Genomic DNA, 22,876 nt, shown 5'->3' on the forward strand with positions numbered 1-22,876 from the left:
AATCAAATAACTCAAATAATCATAGGTTTCCAAAGGAATCCTGAACCTGGATTTTGGCCAAAAAAGGTAGCCATTGAAGTACATGTGCAGTATTGTGCGTTCCTAGCTGAAAAAAAACTTACAAATAAAATCACTAAACAAAGAAAATAGAGGAGAGTTAGGTACCTTAGGTCCTTGTAAGCAAACTTTGAAACATTTCAACTTGAAGGACTGTACATTTCTGAATGTGTACAATGATAAACAAAATGGCCATTCAAATAAAATCTATAATGTGCAAATGCTGGAAACATTGTTTAAAAAAAGACAATCTTAAAAAGAAAATTGCCAGAAAAACTTTGCAGGTCTGATAGCATCTTTGAAGAGAAAACAGAGTTAAGGTTTTGGGTCCAGTGACCTCTCTTTCAGAACTGAAGTTCACTAACTAAAGCTTAGCTTGACCAGCTCCATCCAGCTGCAGAATTTGGTCCGTGCAGGTAGCAGCTTCAGAAGAGTCTGTTTCCTGACTCTGACCGTCAGTTCAACTCATCCATGCTGATCAGATATCCAAAACTGACATAGCCACATTTCCTAGCATTTGGCCCATATCCCTCTAAGCATTTCCTATACATCTAACCATCCAGATGCCTTTCACATGTTGTAATTATACCAGTCTCCTCCACTTCCTCTGGCAGCTCATTCCACCCTGCATGTGAAAAAGTTGACCTCTCACCTCAAACTAGTGCCCTCTAGGTTTGGATTCCCTTACTCTGGGAAAAAGACCTTGGCTATTTATCTTATCCATGCCCCTCATAAACCTCTACAAAAGGTAACCCCTCAGACTCTGATGCTCCATGGGAAAAAAAAACTCCAATCTATTTAGGCTCTCCCTACAACTTTGCTGATGACACCACGGTAGGATGGATATCAACAATGAGTCAGAATGCAGAAAAGAAATAGAGGGTTTGGTGACATGGTGCAATGATAACAACCGCTCTCTCAATGCCAGCAAAACTGAAGACCTCATCGATGACTTCAGAAAGAAAGGAAGAGTACACGACCCCATCTACATCAACGGTGCTGAGGTTGACAGCGTCGAGAGTATCAAGTTCCTAGGAGTGACGATAACTGACAATCTATTTTGGACTTCCTACGTAGATGTGACAGTCAAGGCAGCACAACACCACCTCTTCCTCCTCAGACAGTTGAGGAAATTTGGCATATCTGTAAGGACCCTCACTAACTTCTACAGATGCAGCAGAAAAAGCATTCTGCCCAGACACATAATAGCCTGGTATGGTCTTGGGCCGAGCAATTGCCATAAACTACAGAAGGTTGTGTGCACAGCCCAGATCATCACAAAACTAAGCACCCATCCATGAACTCCATTTACACCTCTTGTTGCCATGGAAAGGCTGCCAACATCAAAGAGGTGTGGAGGTGTCGGCGGAGGATTTGGTTTGTGCGGGGGTTGGTAGGGTGGAAGGTTCCACCACAGAACACACCAGATGGCCTCCTTCTTTAGAGACCGCAATTTCCCTTCCCACCTGGTTAAAGATGCCCTCCAACGCATCTCATCCACATCCTGCACCTCCGCCCTCAGACCCCACCCCTCCAACCGTAACAAGGACAGAATGCCCCTGGTGCTCACCTTCCACCCTACCAACCTTCGCATGGACCGGGTCGTCCGCCGACGTTTCCGCCGCCTCCGGGCGGACCCCACCACCAGGGATGTGTTTCCCTCCCCACACCTTTCCGCCTTCCGCGGGGGCCGTTCCCTCCGTGGCTGCCTGGTCGGGTCCGCGCCCCCCTGCAGCCCACCCTCCCATCCTGGCGCTTTCCCCTGCCGCCGCGGGAACTGTGGGGCCTGCGCCCGCGCCTCCTCCCTCACCTCTATCCGGGACCCTGGGGGAGCCTTCCACATCCATCGGGGTTTTGCCTGCACATCCACCGGTGTCGTTTATTGTGTCCGTTGCTCCCGATGCGGTCTCCTCTGCATTGGGGAGATTGGGCGCCTCCTAGCGGAGCGCTTTGGGGAGCGTCTCCGGGTCACTTGCACCAGTCGGCCGCATCGCCCCGTGGCCCAGCGTTTCGGCTCCTCCTCCCATTCTGCCGGGGACGTGGAGGTCCTGGGCCTCCTTCACCGCTGCTCCCTCACCGCCAGACGCCTGGGAGGGGGGGAAGCGCCTCGTCTTCTGCCTCGGTGCACTTCAGCCCCCAGGGCATCGGTGTGGACTTCGACAGTTTCCTCGTTTCCCCTTCCCCCACCTCACCCCGGTTCCGGACTTCCGGCTCGGCGCTGTCCCCATGACTTGTCCGGACTTGTCCTGCCTGCCTGGCTCGTTTTCCGCCTGTCCACTCCGCCCTCTCCTCCCTGACCTATCACCTTCGTCCCCTCCCCCACTCACCCATTGTACTCTATGCTACTTTCTCCCCACCCCCACCCTCCTCTAGCTTATCTCTCCACGCTTCAGGATCTCTGCCTTTATTCCTGATGAAGGGCTTTTGCCCGAAACGTCGATTTTGCCTGTCCTCGGATGCTGCCTGAATTGCTGTGCTCTTCCAGCACCACTGATCCAGAAACTGCCAACATCAAAGACCTATCCCACCCCGGTAATACTCTCTTATAACATCTTCCATCAGGAAGATACAGAAGCTTGAACACACAGCAGCAGATAAAAGAACAGCTCTTTCCCTGCTGTTATTAGATACATGAATGGACTGTCTAACTTCAAATAATATTAATTATGTTAATACTGTGCTTGCCTTGCGGTGTAACATGTATGCCTCACTCTGTACAAGTTTTTTTCACCCTATGCTCTGTATGTCCTTGCTTACTATGATTTGCCTGTACTGCTCTCAAATGAAGCTTTTCACTATACTTAGGTACATATGATAATAAATCAAATCAAAATCAATCAATCCCCCAACACTTCCATAAATCTTTCTGAACCTTGTTAAATGTAACATCTTTCCTACTGCTTCAGTTTGAAGACTGGACTACTAACCTCCACGACTACATGGAACCCAGAACCTGAGAGTGTTCAGGACAAGACCAGGAGAGGAGCAACAACAGACACCAGAGAGAGTTTTTTAAAAAAAAAGGTAAGAAATGAAACTGAGAATGGAAATCAGAGGCTGAGGGCAACAGCAGGTACAGGAGCAAGGATGGAGAGGGGAGCAGCTGAAATCCATGGTGATGGCAAGAAAACAAGAGCAAGAACAGATCATGGGAATAGGAGCCAGGAATAAGAATCATGCTGGGGATGGGATTGGGAACAAAGGTCACATAAGCAGGCAGGCTACAGAACAGGAAGTCTAACACAAAATGATGTTCAAGTGAAACAACATTAAATAGATATACTGACAATGCTTAATCAACAATATTAAAGCAAAACAGCTTTTAGTGCAACTCGCACGGCTGATAATATCCTCTCTTCCATCTTTCTAAAGAGTGATGGACTTGATTTGCTCTTTCCTAGTACTCTAAGAGACCAGACAAGGTAAAAGCAAACAAAAAAGACTGAAATCAGTTTGTTATGCTTTTCCAGTGTATTGACTGATGTGGAAGTAATCAACCCCTCTACTTAGGCTGAATTTGCTTCTAGAAAAAGAAAACAATAACATTTGAGGAATAAGTGCTTAGTAATCAACAGCAATCATTTTTCACATGCTTATTATTTCTGCAAGTTTCGCACAGCAATTAAGGGTGATAAACAGGGGTGGGGAACACTTTTTTCTAACTGACAAAGTGAAATATTTAGAATGCAGTTTGAATATTATTGCTTTAGGCTCTGTTAAACTATCTAACCCAAAGTCAAAATATCTCATAAATTCCTTAAGCTGCATAAACAAAAAAAGATGCTGGAAAAAAAAACTGAGATACACATGTAATACCTCAAATGTCAAAAAAAGGATATACTGCATTGTTGATTTGACAAACTTTCTTTCAAGACCATAATTTTAAAAATCTACCATTGCAGTTTCACTGGCTTAAAACAATTACACAATGTTACACAGGAGAACAACCCAAGAAACTACACAGGCCAAGTTGCAAAGATGCTACCATAATTTCAAGGTACCAAAACAGTTTAAACATTATAATAGCTCATAGAAACTAATTACATGTTACAACATGGTTAACTAAACGGTATGACTTTCCAAAATATTGACAGGCTGTATGATATAACAATATATTTCAATAATTTTGATTTCTTCATGCAAGCAATATCTTATGTATAGGCAAACAAGCAGCAAAAGCAAACATAATTGTTGCAACATTCACATGTAATAAATAAGCAGAGTACTGTACCTGGATCAATGAGAACTTCCTGTGCCCCTAGAAGTGGGAACAAACAATGGTCTTTCACTCCCTTTGCACACTCAATTTAAAGAAAATCATTGTCATTTAATCTATTCAAATGTACTAACAGGTGATGCCTTAAAATAATCTATGAAACATCTTCCCCTACCTTTCTTGGTACTCCTAATCATAACCTGCCAGAGTTCAAAACAAGTTGCCTTCTTACAGAAGCACAAACTTGCTGAACTTTTTAAAAGATTAAAAGCAGCAAGACTTCAGAAAAATTAAACTGCCACAGTTTTCCAGGATGTTTAATCCTTTGTATGTGCATGTTGCATTTCAATAGACAACTTGACAAGACAAGGCCAAGAGAAAAGCTGAATGGTATAGTATGCCAATTACCTCTGGCATATGCGCCTTAATTCAAAGCACCTTAACCAGCTCAGATCAAAAAGGTAATTTGGACAATCTCAAATCAGCACCGACTGGACATGATTCCAGTGCATAAGTTACTATAGTTCACAAAAACCATAATTTCACTTGGGCAAAAACAATGTCTGTTTTAGCAAGTGAAGTAGAAGACACCTTACTCAAGTTAAGGCCATTGGCTAAGAGTGAAAAGAAACTTTATTCATCGACACAAATGCTTGATTGGTATTCAAGACAATTTATTTTATCTGCCTAATAGCAAGGTTTGCAAAAGCATCATATGGATTTTGAAACAATGAAATAAACTTAGATTCTAGAAACACTATATCAGGATGCGACATTAGGATTAATGTTTCAGGTCGATGAATTTGCATCAAAATAAGCCAAAACCAGCAAAAAAAAAATTCAGGCAGGGATGGCCATCTCAAATAATTTTAAAAAAGGATAAAGGAAATCCTTAAGGCATTGAGCATATTTTTTAATTTCGGAGAAATGAAATAATTGACCTTGAAAAAAACTTTTCAAATTCCAAAGTATAATCTTAGACAAGATCATAAATGAAAAACAGCAGGCAATGAGGGCAGGAATCAAGACAGGCAGACAAGAGGAAGCGAATCCCAGCTGGATATTCAAGGTGTGAGAGAGGCCAAGCAAAAAGCAACGGCCGAAAGCATTCAAATTTACAAATTGTACCTGCACACAAACGGCAAGAATTGAAAGCCGAGCAAACTGTAAAATGAAAAATTATTATGTAATGGCAGACGCATTGATTTACACCTTATCAATGGGAGATTTACAACTACACTGACAAGCAGAGGAGTTACTTTCCTTCCCCACCTCCACTGAAACATTGTCAAACTTTTTCCATTATAAAACATTGTCACAAAATAAATTGACACAATCCTGACCCTTCAAGAGAGCAATTTATACCATAAGTGTTTGTAGAATCCATCTAACGGATCTGATAATTTTAAGATCAACAATGAAACCAACTGATTGATTCCAAATTCACAATGTTTTTTTTTTGCCAACATCCTTTCACCACTACCTAGTTTTTACTGAGCAATTTCAGTTTTCATAAATACACTTCACCAAAACAGCAAAATTACACCAGTAAATCTGGCACCAAAGGGTATTGTTTGCAACCCATCAAAGCAACAACAAAAAAAACTCTAAGTGAAGCAAAATTTAAGTCTCCTTTATACCCAAGAAGCATATTCTGGCATTACAACTAATATCAATTGCGGTACAATTGGCTTCCTGGCTAATAATTCTGAAAGCTTGCTACAGATGGCTCATGTATTTTTTAACTTTACATCTGATCCTGAGCAACTTAACAATAAAGGCTGACCTATCCATGGTGTTTAAAGGCATGCAATTGATGTTTGCAACTGTCCATGATTAAATGTCAAGTGTTTTGATCTACTGCTGCCTGACAAATTGCAATGGTTCAATTCCTGTATTAGAATGAACACTGTTAAACAATAGTGTCTCACGCAGCTACTTCTGCCAAAGACTCACCCCTTGTCGCTCACAAATGCTGCATCAATGGGTTGAGTTGATATGGTGTATGGGCTGACGTGTTACCTGGATTGCTCAACTCTATTGTATAATGACTTTGTCAGTGTACACTTTCCAAGTTTGCATTCATGCAAGTTTTGTATGGTAAAAGGGAACTGCTAGAGCTAACACTGTGCTCTTTTTGTGGAGGATTCATGTATATGTTCCTTAGATTAGGATACAGTTGTACTAATTGAAACCTAATTACTGCAGAGATCACATAAAACTCAGAACAAGTTGCACACAAGAGTTCTGAATTTGAACAACTCAGTTACTAAACTAAATTTACCAAGTCAAACAAGCCAGGGTCAAGAAATGAGAAAAGAGCCACTTACATTTCTTGTGCGCTTACCTCATGTACCATTTTCTACATTTTTAGCCAGTTACATAGTCATTCAGGGCAAGTAGGCTTTGCCAGTTAGGCCAGCATTTCTTGACTATCACTAATTGCCTCGACCTGCAGTAATTCATTTGGTGTAGGTTACCTGGAAGGTGGTCCAGGATTTTGACCCAGAGACACAAATGGAAAAGCAATACCATTTCTAAGTCAAAATAACGAGTAGATTAGAAAGGAATTTACGCACAGCATTTCTACATTCGGCTTATAAATGGTCATGATTGTGGGATGCGAAAGTACGTTCCGATGTGAATCTTTGCAGTACGTCTTGCAGATGGTACACGCTGCTGGTGAGAAAGTCAATGACACATAGCAGGAGATTGCATTGCTCATGTTTGATCTAATACCATGATACTTCATGAAGCCCAGAGTTAAAGTCAATGTTCCAGTCTCCCAGGCGACTTCTTCCCAACTGTATACCACTACACCACCATCTCTGCAGTGTTGATGGCGGCATTTGTGATATTATCTGTCAGGTACAACTCCATCAGTTGGACTATGCTGTCCAGTCCATGAGACAGTTCTCATAATTTTAATACTAGCCGCCACATGTGGCTAAGGAGGAATTTGCAAGATTAGTCAGGCTGAGTTTGCCATTAAGCTTTCTGGTGCTAGCTTATTTCAGAGGGCAGTCAAGAGTCAACGACAGAGGGGGTCTGTTATAATATGTGGGCAAGGCCAGGAAAGATCAGCAGACTTCCTACCTGAAAAGGGCAAAGTTGCAACAATAATTTCATTTCTCTAATCCCACATTAGACTCAAACCTGAGTTCTGTAGAGCATTACCAACATCTCTGGATTATTAATTACATGCGAATATAACTATTCAATCACCTCCCCTATATCAATGCATCAATCCTGATTTAGCAAGTTCTTGCTTTCTTATTTCATTACAATTTGGTTCCTTGACTCGAAGTTCTTTCATCTAAAATATATTCAGAAGTACCAATTTTAAGTGCTCCACATTATAGGTCAATGTGCAAACAGTGAATGCGAACTTTATTGTGGTGACAAGTATTGCATAAGTAAATTTATCAGTGTCTGATTTCATAGCTATACATAGAACCAAGGATATAAGTTAACTGATGCTGAACTATTTGTACTTTGCTTAATTTATTCTCCAAAATCTAACTGATAAATACAGGCTCTAACTCAAACAGCAAAAAGAATTGTAATTGATTGAAAAAGTGACTACATAGATGCTTCAGAAAAGATAGCCAGAATTAACTGACCACAATTTATAAACAAGTAACTTTCAGAAAGAAACAAAACATTTTTGCAAACTGAAAACAATGTTTTTTTACTTACCATGTCGGTGTCGCTTGCCAGCCTCAGATGGCAAACACATGTTATTAGCTCTGCGAATTGAAGGTTTTGACCCAGTACCACTTGGATAATGATAAATTACTGAAGAAGAGCACAACCCCTCCAGTGCACCTGAAGATAAAAGAGCTTTTGTTAATTTGAAAATACGAAACCCAAACCCAAATAATATTACGTGCCAATTACATTCAGGACAAAAGAAACCATGCACAAAAAATATATAACAGAATAATGCTAAAGAACATGGACCAAATTTCACTCATGAGAAAGAATAGAATGAAAATCACAATTTCCATTCAATCCTCAAGTAAATGACTTCTCATCCTCATTAACTTTTATTGACTTTAGTTCCAGTGATACATAAGACCATCTCTGAATCACTTCCCTGTACCAGTCATCGCTTACATCCCTGTTCTCTGCCCAACCCTACCTCATCTTACATCTATCCTTAAAAAGGCCATCTAGCATATTCAACTAACTTCACTTTTCTCTTTGAGGAATCCTTCGTCTGTCAGTCTATCAATCTTCTTTTCAGACTGATAGATACATTGTGTTCAATAATTTCAGCTCAAATTCTTGCACTCATTTCCTTTCCTAGTTTTATTTTCTTTTAGGCAGCAACACACCTGTTCCAAACATCTTCAGTTTCTTTGTTCTTTCCCTTGCCTCATCACCATACACTTTGGTCAAGGGAACTAACGTCTCTATCATTCAATTTCTTCTGACTTTCACTTTATCACTGACCTTACTTTTATCGTTATTCCACACACTTCTTGCTGAAACCTATTACCTGGGAACTTTTCCCAATTCCAAATGGTCACACATGTCACAAATCAGCTGTTTTTTTTCTTTCTCTGCACAGATGCTGCCAAAAATGCTGAGTTCTTTCCAGAAATTTGACACAGTTGTTTTAATATCTTAAATGGCTTAGCATTATTAGAATGCTTCTGCGAAGCACTAAGCAACATTTCATTCCATTAAAGGTCCTGATTAAACTAAGTGATAATTGTTGTCACTAGAAATCTATACTGCTCACTTATGTTACAGTGATATTGTCAATTATCTAATAAACATATAAGCAAACAGCATCCAATAACCGTATGAATTAGATTTCCTGAAAGACTTTCAGTAGGCTGAGCAAGAACAAGTTGTCCCATCCTAACTCTTGTAATCAGTCCCCAATAATTCCTCATTTTAGTTTCAAAATAATTTTCCACAATTACAATTTATCCTTTGCCCCTTGTTGTTAAAATGTGGGCTAGTTGGTAGGGGTTGCAAGAATGGGATATATTTGCTGCTTTTCAATATATTGGAGTGTTACCCAATTCTTATTTACTTTAAAATAAGAATGAAAACTGAAGCATATTGATAATAAAAAGATTAAATAATGTTTGGTACAAAGCTTGTGTTTCAAATCTATTGTTTCCCCATTCGTTTTTTCCTTCCCCAATTAATTTCCCCAGTGGACTAACAGAAGTATTCTCCAAATGCAATGTATAAATCCTGCGCTTCCGCATTTGTGGCAACAGTGGAATGTTTTTTGTAGAAATAGTTTTTTTTTTTAAAAAGCTAGTTTTTTTCCCTTAAAAGCTCTATAGCCACCTTTCTCCATGATTCAAGGTGTTTCCTTAAAAAAAACCATTACCATACTTCATAATCTTCTTTTCAATTCCAACCCAAATGGACAGCTAATGAGGACACCTTTAAGACACAGACATTTGCAATTTACATCTGGGTTAATATTATGCTTCTACATCCAAAATAAACTCACCTCCCAACCAGAGGAAGTCATTCACAGATCGAAGTAGTTCGACAGCCATATGGTAATGCACAAGAGCATCTTGCAGCATGCCTGCTTGCAAACAAAGGTCACCAACATGTTTCCGCATTCTGCCCTGGCAACGCTTCTTATAATGTCTACAGCATAAAATGGAATAATTGTTGGAGCAATATTATATATATAGCTTGTGCAAGTTTAATGTTTACCTGCTCACTTATAAATTATAACTTTTGACATTTTAAATTTTATTTTTCACATTGCAACTTTGGTATTCTTCCCTGTGTAGATCTTATTTTTAAAAATTATTAGAAACATTTTATATGCATATTAGATTACAATTAACGATTACGAAATCTCATTTGTTAACACAAGGCCACCAACCTGTGATCACAAGGTTCTCATCCCAACAAATACAAACACAGGTTAATGTTAAACAAATCTTGCCAGCTCATTTTCCAATTATCCAGTTTTGGACAAAGACGAGATTGAATTGTAATCTAATGCCAATAATTCACGAGATGATATGTGGTTTTCAACATTTTAGTATCTCCAGTTCAAATAGCTTATATTACAATGCACACTGATTGAAATAAAATGCAGAAATACACTAAACAACTTGTTTTCTCAGTTAGAAAGTTCACAAGACAAATATCTTCACATTGTTCATCGTTTTCAAACAAAATATTCACAAAACTTTGAAATTATCTTTGCTGAACATTGAGCATTAATAGAAAAAAAATCCTATTTCAAGTCTACCTAATGAATACTCCCAAGGACATTAAGTGTCAATGGTTTCTACCACCAAAACAAAGTCTATAGACGTCAGTGTTGGATCTCCCACCTGAAGACCCCACAGGAATTGAACGAAACATAAATTGGTAGGACAGTGAATTTTAATTCAGCTAGTTGTGAATTACAATTATAAATCATGAAATGGACAACATTTGCCCAATTTTATAAGTTACATGTTTCGACAGTTCCAAATGATAAATTACATTATTGACTTGGAGAGAGATACCACACACCTTCTTGCTCATTATTGCATTAATGTCTAAAGCCAGGTTTCAAAGCTAAATGCAAACTTAACAGCCAAAAGGAGAGTGAGAGTACTACTAGCAGGATGTAATTATCCTTAAAAAGGAGCAGTTCAGCGGTGACTGTATGATACAGCACATTTCATTTGATATGAACATAGTTTAATATGACACCTCAGCATTTGTACAATAAAATTCTAGATGACCAAAACTACACTTCAGAACATCAGAACCAATTGAACTGAGCACCATACTACTTTTTATCTTGAATTATGAAAACCGAATAATCTTCAAATGAAATATGCTAAAAACTGTTGTAAATAATTTTACACAGGCATTTGAACAAGAACTACTGCAGCATTTCAGCATTCACCTAGGGTACAAAAGACATCAAATTGGCAGGTTACAGTTAAAACTTTGCAAATCTCTCTGAATGGCAAAGAAACTTGGAATGGGTCAAGTACTTTTCAAGAAACCAAGCAGCACATTTGGTCTTAACTACTGTAAACCACAAATTTCTTTAATACCCTCTAATGCAATGACATATCAACATGAGTCAGCAATTCACCTTCCTCTATTTCAGTGCCAGTGTTAAATAGATCTAGACAAAACTGGTCAGCACCTCCACTTCAAATAGTGAAGACAGAAATTTGAGAACCTGGTTACTTAAAGTTAAAAATCACACAACACCAGGTTATAGTCCAACAAGTTTAATTGGAAGCACGAGCTTTCGGAGCACCGCTCCTTCATCAGGTGGTTGTGGAGTACACAATTCTAAGACACAGAATTTATCGCAAAAGTTTAAAATGTGATGTAACTGAAATTATACATTGAAAAATACCTCGATTGTTTGTGGAGTCTCTCATCTGTTAGAATGACCATGATAGTTTCACTTCTTTCATACGTAAATCACAAAATGTTTTTATTTAAAAAGTTACATTCTCAGGTTAACTGTAACAATTGGTGTCAGCCAGATAATATGTTCAAGGTGTTAGCCCCGTGTTCCCAGTCTGTGCCATAACGTTTAGACTGATTCTAATCTAAAGTTAAAAATCACAACACCAGGTTATAGTCCAACAGGTTTAATTGGAAGCACACTAGCTTTCGGAGCTTTCACTACTATCACCTGATGAAGGAGTGTCGCTCCGAAAGCTAGTGTGCTTCCAATTAAACCTGTTGGACTATAACCTGGTGTTGTGATTTTTAACTTTGTACACCCCAGTCCAACACTGGCATCTCCAAATCATGATTCTAATCTATAAACTGAGTTAGCAGAGTCTTACATGGATTCAGACAGTTTTTGAGCAAAGTACAAATTCTGCAAGTATAACTTGGTGTTGTGTGATTTACCTTTGTATGCCCCAGCCCAACACCAGCATCTCCAAATCGTTACTTTTCAAAGCTAATACCAAAGTAAAAATCACAAGGACAAGCTCCAAAATTATTTTATGACAACAAATTCACATCCAGCTTTAACCAACGGTCATCATCACAGAAATGGCAGTTTGCAAGTGTACTTCAAATTCAATCAATCAATCAAACTACAACAGGTAAAGTTAAGGGGAAGTGACCATCATCACGCAACCTGTTAAACTCAACTGTGCTTAAATACAGTCACCACCAAATCCTTTAAGCATTTTGTGAAATCAAGGCAGTTCAGTTTCAGAACAAGTTTGACAAAATGGTTTCACTTTGCATTAAAGAGCTCTAAAATAAAATCCGCTAATATGAGATATTCTTTTATATAAATGGGCTATACTAATAATTTGAAACAAACAAATATTATGCATTTTAAACATTTTAAATAAGGCAGGAGTACAGCAGATGGGAGCATGAGTTTTTCAGTGAAGACTGCAGCTCACCTTTTTACACCCAATAATAAACTCATAGGACAGTGTTAGGAAACAAAAAAGAAACAGTAATAAGAAATAATGAGAAAAAAAATCATGAGTAATTTAGCAACAAAATTTATAAACTAACATTTCCTTGATATTGCTATTTTGCCTTACACACCAATCTACGGAAAGGTGGGCAAAAAGTAATAGTTTTACATTCAAAGGTCTCAAATGGTAAAGCAACTAGCTCATTAAAAAACTGGACATGTTAGAAGATTAGCAATAGTAAAACTCAATCACCCAATACTCTGAGCACATTTATAAAAAGCTGACTCTCCATAATTCAGCCTTGATTTCCAGCTAATTAAAATTGAAATTTATTTGAATAAACTTGTATTTATTGTAGTTAAGACTTTGATTCTGAAATGCTTTATTTAATTATTTTCAAACCATAGTTATTTTGTCAGCAAATATAATCAGTGCACACTCTTCTCCCCTCCCCCCCTCAGGGAACAAATCAAAATAAGTGGGCATGGAAGAAGACTGGCAAACGTGAAATAATGGTGCACGACAGGGATCAGTGCAGGGGCCTCAATTACCACATTAAGACCACAATTTAGTTAACCAGACGGATGGCAAGTAGGTCAAGGTGGGTACAAAGTGTCCATAACAATATCAAAAGTGGGAATGGGCAAAACTTTAGCACATGCAGTGAAGTATGTCTACTTTGGTAGGAACACAAAAGAGAAAAAAAAACAATATTATTCAATCAAGAGACACTAAAAATGCTGTAGTACAAAGGGATGTGGATATCTGTCACATGTTCAAACAGCACACTCTGCAAAGTTTGTGAGAAGGTTTGTAGCTCGGGTGCTCGTTGTTGTGGTTCTGTTCGCCAAGCTGGGAATTTGTCTTGCAAATGTTTCGTCCCCTGTCTAGGTGACATCCTCAGTGCTTGGGAGCCTCCTGTGAAGCGCTTCTGTGATCTTTCCTCCGACATTTGTAGTGGTTCAAATCTGCCGCTTCCGGTTGTCAGTTCCAGCTGTCAGTTGCAGTGGTCGGTATATTGTTTCTCTGGCTAGGGTTTTGTCGATAGGAGGTGAACAGTGCCGTTACATCGAATGAGACCATGGTTTCTTCCTTGTCTATGTGTATATTTCTGATGATGTCCAAGAATTCCTGTGTTGATTGTATAGAGTGTCTGGATCTGCTGATCAGGTGTTTCAGTTTCTGTTGTAGTTCTTTAGCCAGTTTGTGTGATGGTGTCCCTGGTAGTGATACTACCAGACCCACTCAGACCCATGGCTAGGGTTTTGTTTGTTCACCTCTATTGACAAAACCCTAGCCAGAGAAACAATAGCCAACCTGCTGGACATACAGAGCAGACAACAGGACGGTGAACTTATCAACAAAGACGGCATACTCAAACTACTGGACCTGTGCCTCACAACACACTTCACATTCAACAACCAAATATATGAACAAATCAACGGCATACCCATGGGCTCACCCATCTCTGGACTCCTAGCAGAAGCGGTAATGCAAAGATTAGAACAAACAGTTTTACCGCAAATTCAACCCAAACTCTGGGTCAGATATGTGGATGACACCTTTGTAATCATTAAAAACACAGAAATAGAGAACACACACCGGATCATCAACGCCACATTCACAAGAATCCAATTCACTAGAGAGAGGAAGAAAAGGACAACCAACTCCCATTCCTAGACATGGTACAGAGAACACCTAAAAGGAGAATTCACCACAAAGGTATACAGGAAAGCTACACACACAGACCAAGTCCTAAACTACGAGAGCAACCACCCCAACACACAAAGAGGTTGCATCAAGACACTATTCAAAAGAGCCACAACACACTGCAGTACACCAGAACTGCAAAACAAGAGGAAAAAGAACACCTATACAACGTATTCGCCAAAAACGGATACCCCCACCTAAGGGAAAGACAACGTAACGTGGACACGCCACAACCCAAAGGCCTAGCCACACTACCATACATCAAGAGCATTTCCGAACTGACAGCCAGACTACTGCGACCACTAGGACTCATAACAGCACACAAACCAACAGCCACTCTCAGACAACTCACGAGAATGAAGGACTCGATACCCAGCATGAGCAAAACTAATGTAGTGTACAAAATCCCATGCAAGGACTGTACAAAACACTACATAGGACAAACAGGAAGACAGCTAACGATCCGCATTCATGAACACCAACTAGCCACGAAACGACACGACCAGCTATCCTTAGTAGCCACACACACAGATGACAAGCAACATGAATTCGACAGGGACAACACTACTATTATAGGACAAGCCAAACAGAACAGCCAGGGAATTCCTAGAGGCATGGCACTCATCCACAGATTCAATCAATAAGCATATCGATCTGGACCCAATATACCGACCACTGCAACTGACAGCTGGAACTGACAACCGGAAGCGGCAGATTCAAACCACTACAAATGGCGGTGGAAAGATCACACAAGTGCTTCACAGGAGGCTCCCATGCACTGAGGATGTCACCTAGACAGGGGACGAAACGTCTGCAACACAAATTCCCAGCTTGGCGAACAGAACCACAACAATACACTCTTGCTTGTACAGTTGTCAGTATTGCATGCAAGATGGCTTCCTGAACCAAGTGCACCTCATGATGGCACAGGTCGATTGACAAGAAGCCAGGAAGCACATTACAATGTGTTATTTCCATTCAACCATCCACTTTAATGAAAAAAATGGATGCACTATGATTTTCATTATCCTTTGAGTACAATTGCTCTCACGTTAGCAAAACTGTTTATTATTCTACTTTGTCCTTCTTTTGTCCATGTCTTTGCATGCACATGTGCAAGTCACTGGTCCTTCCTAGTTGAAATCCCACACTGGTTCAATTTCAACATCTCCTCAGCTGACTCTGCTCATAGTGTCTGCTCACCAATCGACATATTTTGCACACCACAATCTCTTCTGAAACGTTTTAAGGTTATTAGTCCAAGCTTTTCACTGGATTGTGCTGAAATAAGAGGTTTCAGAGCAATGTCTAATATCTGGAATTTGAAATCTTAATTCCTTCTACAACATTGGACTCTCAGATTAACTTGCTCTATGGGCATGAGTATCAACTTCATCTTGGAGGTTTTCATTTTTGAACTGCTAGCTGATATAATTTGACAAGTCTGTGAAGCTCAAATGTAGTGGAAAGCATGATTGTCTACATGGCACTTGATGTACTCACTTTGCAGTGTTCATGACAATTAGGGTGAGGTTAGAGGGGGTGTTGGTAATGGTGGTAGTATTGTGGTAACGTTACAGGATGAGTAATCCAGAGGTGAAATTTTGACACTTTTAAAGAGAATACAAGTTCAAACCCACCACTAAAGATGATATTTCTGAGAAATCATCCAGTGAAAACACATTGATACAAGTCAGAAATAAGAAGCGAAAGATCACCTTGATAGGATTGTATTCTAGGTCCCCCTAATAGTAAGAGGGGGATTAAGAAACAAATATGCAGGGACTTCAGATATATGTAAGCATAATAAGGTGGTAATAATAGGGGGTTTTAATTTTCCAAATATTGACCGGGACCACCATAGTGTTATAGATTTGGATGCTGAAGAATTTGTCAAATGTGTTGAAGAGAATTTTCTTTATCAATGTGAATGCTCCTACTAGAGATGGAGCAAAACTTGACCTTTAGGACAATAAGGCAGAGCAGGTGACTGAAGTGAAAGTGGGGGAACACAGTCTACTGATCATAATTCTATTAGTTTCAAAATGGTTATGGAAAAGGATAAGCCTTCCATAACAGTTAAAGCTTTTAATTGGAGTAAGGCAAATTTTAGTGTTATGAGACAAGAACTTTCAAAAGTTATTTTGAGTAGAGTGCTTGCAGATAAAAGGGCATCTGACAAATGGGAGGTTTTCAAGAGTGTGATGACAAGACTTCAGAGTCATTATGTTCCTATTAGAGTGAAGAGGAAGGCTGCTAAGATTAAAGGAACAACAAACAAATAAAGGTTTTTGAGATTCTAGTCAAGAAAGATTGATGAGGGCAGAGCAATAGATGTTGTTTACTTGAACATTACTGAAGCCTTTGACGAAGTTCTGCATGGTAGCCGAATTAGTAAAGTTAGGTCACATAGAATTCAGGGTGAACTTGCCAATTGGATACATAAGGGTGGCATGATGGGTCAGTGATTAGCACTGCTGCCTCACAGCACCAGGGTCCAAGGTCCGATTCCAGCCCTGGGTGACTGTGTGTGGAGTTAGCACATTCTCCCCGTGTCTGCGTGGGTTTCCTCAGGGTGCTCCGGTTTCCTCCCACAGTCCAAAGATGTAGGGGTCAGGTGAATTGGCATGCTAAATTGCCCATAGTCAGAGGGAAACGGGTCTGGGTGGGTTACTCTTCGGAGGATCGGTGTGAACTTGTTGGGCCGAAGGGCCTGTTTTCACGCTGTAGGGAATCTAATCTAATCTAAGTGGTTTAACAGCAGGAGACAATGTGGTGGTGGAAGATTGCTTTTCGGAATGGAGGCTTGTCATCAGTGGTGTTCCACAGAGATCAGTTCCGAGTCCTCTTTCGTTTGTCATTTATATAAATGATTTGGATGAGAATATAGAAGGCATTAGTAAGTTTGTGGACAACATCAAAATTGGTGGCATAGAAAATTTTCTTCGCTGCCTACTAAGATTACAAAAGGATCTTGATAAAATGGGTCAGTGGGCTGAAAAATGGCAGATGGAGTTCAACCTGGATAAATGCGAGGTATTGCATTTTGGTACAACAAACAAGAGTAAGGCTTATACAATTAATGGTAGGGCCTTTAATAGTGGTGGGGAACAGATGGGCCTAGTCGTTCAGGCACATAATTCTTTCAAGTTTGTGTCATATATAGACAAGATGATGAGTATAGGAGTCAAAAAGTCTAGCACTGGAAAAGTACAGCATCCGAGGAGAAGGAGAATCAAAGTTTCAGGCACAAGCCCTTTGTCGGGAAAATAATGTTGAGGTTGTACACGACATTGGTGAGGCCTTTACTGGAATACTGGTGTCCAGCTCTGCTCATCAAGTAATAGAAAGGATACAAATAAGGTGGTGAGGGTCCAGAAGAGATTTACCAGGATGTTGCCAGGTATGGAGAGTTTGCGTTATGAAGAAAGGCTGGACAGGCTTGGACTTTTCTCACTGGAGTATTAAGAGATAACCTTATAGAAGTTTATAAAATAATGAGAGATATAGTTGGGGTTAATGGCAGTTGTCTTTTCCCTAGGATAGTGGATTTCAAAACCATATTTTAAGCGGAGAGGAGTGAGACTTAAGAGACATGAGGTCAAATTTTTTTATACGGTGTTTGGTTCACATGTGGAATGAACTTCCTGTGGAATGGATGTCGGTACAATCACAACGTTTAAGAAACATTTGGATAGGTACATGAAGAGCAAAGGTTTGGAGGGATATGGGTCAGAAGCAGGCAGATGGGACTATAGTTCGGGATTATGTTCAGCATGGACTGGTTGAACCAAAGGGTCTGTTTCTATGTTCAATGAATCGGAGACTGTATGGCAGCAGTTGGTGGAAATACAGTTCAGTTTGTAAACCTGAAATAAAGTAGTTTCTTTATTGCAGATTATGAAAGTACCATCAATCGTTGCAAAATAAAACTCATCTGGCTCATTAATGCTTTTTAGGGAAGGAAAGCTGTTATCCTAAATGTGACTCCAGAACTACACAATATGTCCTGAGATGCCCCCAACAAGCCACTCAACTTAAGGATAACTAGAAATAAGCATCTAACACTAGCCTTCCAAGCGATGCCCATATTCCATGAAAGAAGGGGAAAAAAATTCTAAACCACAACCTTCTTTTCCTTTCAACATGACATGGCCAATCTGCTTGAAGGTGTAGACTGAATTACCTAAAAGGTTCATCCAATATATCTATAATACTCACACTTGATTTATTAATATGCTTGTCCAACTTCTCTTTGCAGTTACCTCTATAGTCTTCATTGGCTTGTTTGTCTTCTTTCCAACAAAAGATGTTCATGCAAAGCAGTTTAGTGTCTTGCAGGTAAAACATTGTGTACCCTTGCAGGACATACATTTTTATTTTGTGTGATAACCACTGCAATTTTTACAAATTGTCCTTCAACCTTGATCATTATCCTTCTCTTGTTTTTCTCCAAGAGGAAAGTAGTCAAGACATTTTAAGTGCAACAATGTCATGGCAGGTCTGAGCTACTCCCCTACATTGATGAACAGGTGAGTTTGTTAAATTACAAATTCAGACTGCCCGCAAATCATACAATCCCTGTGGAAGCAGGCCATTGTGTCCACATCAACTCACTGAAGATCAACTCACCCCTTACCCTATCCCTGTTACCCTGCAGTTCCCATAGCATATCCACCTAACCAGCACAACCCTGGACATTATGGGCAATTTAGCATGGCCTATCCACCTAACCTGTACATCTTTGGACTGTGGGAGGCAACCGGAGCACCCAGAGGAAGGTCCACAGGCAGAATGTGCAAATGCCATACAGTCACTGGAGGGTGGAATCAAATCTGGGTCCTTGATTGGGAAGAAACAGTGCTAACCACTGAGCCACCATGCAACTTACAATCAGAATCTTTCTCCTTCGCAGTTGTGCTATAATGGCAGCATTATCTTAGGCTTACATGATCCTATTTTCGATGAAATCATTGTTCAGGTACTCAAATTCACATCAATAGCAGCTTGCAGCATACTATGCTCTTCATACCTAGATCTCAGACTGAATTTGTAACATCCAGAAGTTATGTGCACTTGGGTTCAAAGTATGCCTTGAAAAAAGCTTTTCAAAGTTTCTGCGGTATTTCTGTTCCTCAGAGACATTTAGGGTGGAATACACTTTGTAACAGTTTCTCCCCACAGTGATAAAATAGTGCTGATTTGAGCTGTTCTGACTTTTTAAATTTTAGTTGATCACAAATTCATTGTTTTTCCACTCAACAGCAAAATAGAGTTCCATCTCATATAGGCTTTTGTGTCAATCAGAACCAGAAAAAAACATTTACAGCCATAGTGTGGCTCAGTCTACATTGGAAATGCACCTTTGTTTACTTCTCCTTTTCAATGACATTCCCCTCAGATCCAAACCGCCAACTCAACATCGCTCTCTTGAACTGTCCTTCCTATCCATCTTCCTTTCCACCAATCCATTCCACACCTCTCCCCCACCTGCATTTACCTATTGTCTTCCCAGCTACCTTCCCCATACCCCATTTTATTTAAATCGCTCAAACCCCCTCCCCTATCCACATTCCTGAAGAACGGCTTATGTCCAAAACATCAACTCTCCCGTTCCTCAGATGCTGCTTGACCTAATGTGCTTTTCCAGCACCACACTTCTCAACTCAGCCTGAATATTGTCCAAATCTTGCTGTACTTGGACGCAGACTGCTTCAGCACTGGAGGCTTCCCAAATTGTGGTGAACACAATACAATCAGTAAACATCCTCACTCTGACTTTATGATGGAGGGAAGATAGTTAGTGAGGTCAGTGAAGATGGTTGGGCCTAGTTCAGGCCTTGAGGAACTCTGACACTTACATCCTGTCTGAGATGATTGACCTTGAATAACGAATAATGTCTCACTTCCGGTTGTTCAGGATCCCTGATGCTATATGTAGTCAAATGCTGCTTTAATGTCAAGAGCCATCACTCTCATCTCAACCCTGGAATTGTCTGTGGTTGGACCAAGACAGTAATAAAGGTCAGAAACCAAGTGGATGTGGTGGAACTCAAACTAAGTGTCAATGAGCAGGTTATTTTTTTGCAAGTGCCGTTATATAATACTGTTGACAACCCCTTCCATAACCTTCTGAATAAGAGAGTGTACAATACAGTGGTGGTAAGTGGCCAGTTCGGATTTGTCCTAGTTTTTACACACAGGACATACTTGCACAATTTGCCAAATTGTCGGGGAGATGACAGTGTCATAGATGTAAGTGAACAGTTTGGCATGGAACAGGTCATCCTGGAGCACAAGTCTTCAGCACCATTGCCAGAACATGGGTACAAGGCACTGCAAATTGCAATCTACAATTTTGTGCCCTTACATAGCAGGGTGTACATGCATTGAAAGCAAAAAGGACCACTAGGCTGATCCTTGGGATGATGAGGTCGTCTGATAAAAGAAAAGGTTGAGCAAAGGACTTCAGAAAATCGAGAGGTGATAATATTTAACCATTTGAAAGATCCTGAGGGAATTGAATCAGGAAGGCATTTAGGGAAATTCCCCCTTGCAAGGGAGTTTAGAGCTACTGGACAGTTTTTTTAAAAAAGCAGTCGCCTAGTGAGATGAGGAATTCCTTCTTTTGGAGGATGGACAGATTTGGAATTCTTTTCAAGTGAGCAGGAGAGATTGGATCATTGAATATATTCAAAGTGAAGTTAGACAGTCCTTGGAAAAATCAAACAAGGGTTTATGGGAAAGGCAGGCAGAAAAGTAAAGCTTAGGCTGCCATCACGTCAGTCACAATCCTACTGTGGCAGAACAGGCTTAATGTATCAAACTACCTCCCTCTGCCACTATTTCTTCTGCGAATTTGGGGATATGCACAAAATTAAAACAATGATAAAAAATAATGAAATTTGCCAATGCACACTCAATACCCAACCCCAAGGATATACAGTATCCAGCATGGGTTACTGGTCTGAAGACCAAGTGATTCAAGTAGTTATGTACTCTTAATGAATCGCTTTATGCGTAGACATTGTTCCCCTTTAAACAAACTCAGAACAAAACAATCCACTTGTCATTCCCCACCAGTGAACTTCTCCTCATCTATCTTGTATGGAAGGAAGGCAACCTAACAGCAAAAAAAAATTGAGTTGTTACTTCTTTTTGGATTCCAAACATAGCTGAATTCATTCAAGTTTGAGAGAATGAACACTACAATGCAGCTTCACCGCTTTGCTCCTACAAAAATGATCAAAGTATATTTGATTATGCAAGCTGCAGCATTTGTTTGCAAGGAAAAGTAATAATAACTTCAGAAATGCAAAGCAATTTGTAACAAAGGCATAACTGTCAAAATAACCATCTTGCACCCTTGGACTAAGAGGGAAACAGAAAATCCCCTTTTCAGAATAGCAGCTAGCAATAAATTCTCAGCTACACTGTCATTGGACATTACTATTGTTCAAGTATTGGATATCAAGATTTAGATCTTAGCTGAAATTCGCTAATAAATCAAAACAATTCTGGACATTTCAAAGTTTAATCTTCAAGAGATTTAAAGATAGCATGTCAATCACAAGATCTGGAGAGTAGTATCTCTCATGACATGCACTGACATGTTCAAAATCTTTTGAAGTATACAAATTACTTCATTGTATTCCACATTTAGCAGGTAAGTCACAGTAATACAGCATATAAACTGCTCTTTTTATGAGCCAGATTGTTCAGATTGTGCAACTAAGACATTCCACGGATTCCTTTGCTTGTCCATAAACAAAAACATTCAAGATGGTCCTGTAAACCATACTGTAGAGCTTGGCAATCTATTAAGTAATATGATCGCTCACCTGCTGTCTGTATCTAGGCCTACAAAATCTTTCTTTTCAAATGGCACACACAGTAATTGAATTTTGTCTCCTGATTTATCCGTTGCTCTGTCAAGACGTTTGGATTCTAAAACAATGAACAATGATTCGATAAAGTCTTCCACTTTCTTCTGTATGGTTTCACATTCATCATAACTAGAATAAAATGCAACATCAGTGCGAGGTTGCTCAGCAATTTCCCCCTGCAGTCCAAAGACAAATAACCGCGAATCATACAGTGTAGAACCATAAATTTCTTTCTGCAGATGAAATTTCTCCGATGTCTGTGGCCAATCCTTTGCACTGCAACACTGTGTGATAGCTATTAACCCTACAACCTTCCGATGAGTCTGAAAGTCTCCCCATTCATTATTTTCAGGTGGATAATGGTGTCTGTAACGAATATATAGAATGCGTTGTGAATCTCGAAGATTAATCTGATTGGCAGCAGCAATTATTTTGTAAATCTTGAAGAATTGTTCTTCTGGTACAATTCCCACAGGTTGAACAATGACCAAAAGACTCTGGTGGTCCTCAGCACACTGCATATAGTCAGGGACACTCATTCTCCATCAAATGAAATCTGATTTATGAGAAAAAGAAATGCAACAAATTACACATAC

The 22,876-nt window shown here is 39.8% G+C and overlaps 1 protein-coding gene across 6 annotated transcripts in view; it reads right to left on the bottom strand.

The window, feature by feature from the left end:
* Positions 1-22,876, bottom strand: part of trappc9 (trafficking protein particle complex subunit 9) — a 663,479-nt gene that overhangs the window by 631,727 nt on the left and 8,876 nt on the right. For 5 of the 6 annotated variants that reach the window (XM_087986468.1, XM_087986469.1, XM_087986470.1 and 2 more), the window contains exons 2-5: positions 22,236-22,836; positions 9,759-9,904; positions 7,973-8,101; positions 4,289-4,315 (exon numbers count right to left, since the gene is read on the bottom strand). In XM_087986468.1, the coding sequence (XP_087842594.1) occupies positions 4,289-4,315; positions 7,973-8,101; positions 9,759-9,904; positions 22,236-22,819 (886 nt within the window). In that variant the 5' untranslated portion in view covers positions 22,820-22,836. The remainder of the gene's footprint in view (positions 1-4,288; positions 4,316-7,972; positions 8,102-9,758; positions 9,905-22,235; positions 22,837-22,876) is intronic. The other variant, XM_087986471.1, reaches the window with a different exon arrangement.

The sequence above is a fragment of the Chiloscyllium plagiosum genome, unplaced genomic scaffold (genome assembly GCF_037043375.1).
Source record: "Chiloscyllium plagiosum isolate Xiang-an unplaced genomic scaffold, Cpla_swu_hap1 HiC_scaffold_4, whole genome shotgun sequence".
Taxonomy (NCBI): domain Eukaryota; kingdom Metazoa; phylum Chordata; class Chondrichthyes; order Orectolobiformes; family Hemiscylliidae; genus Chiloscyllium; species Chiloscyllium plagiosum.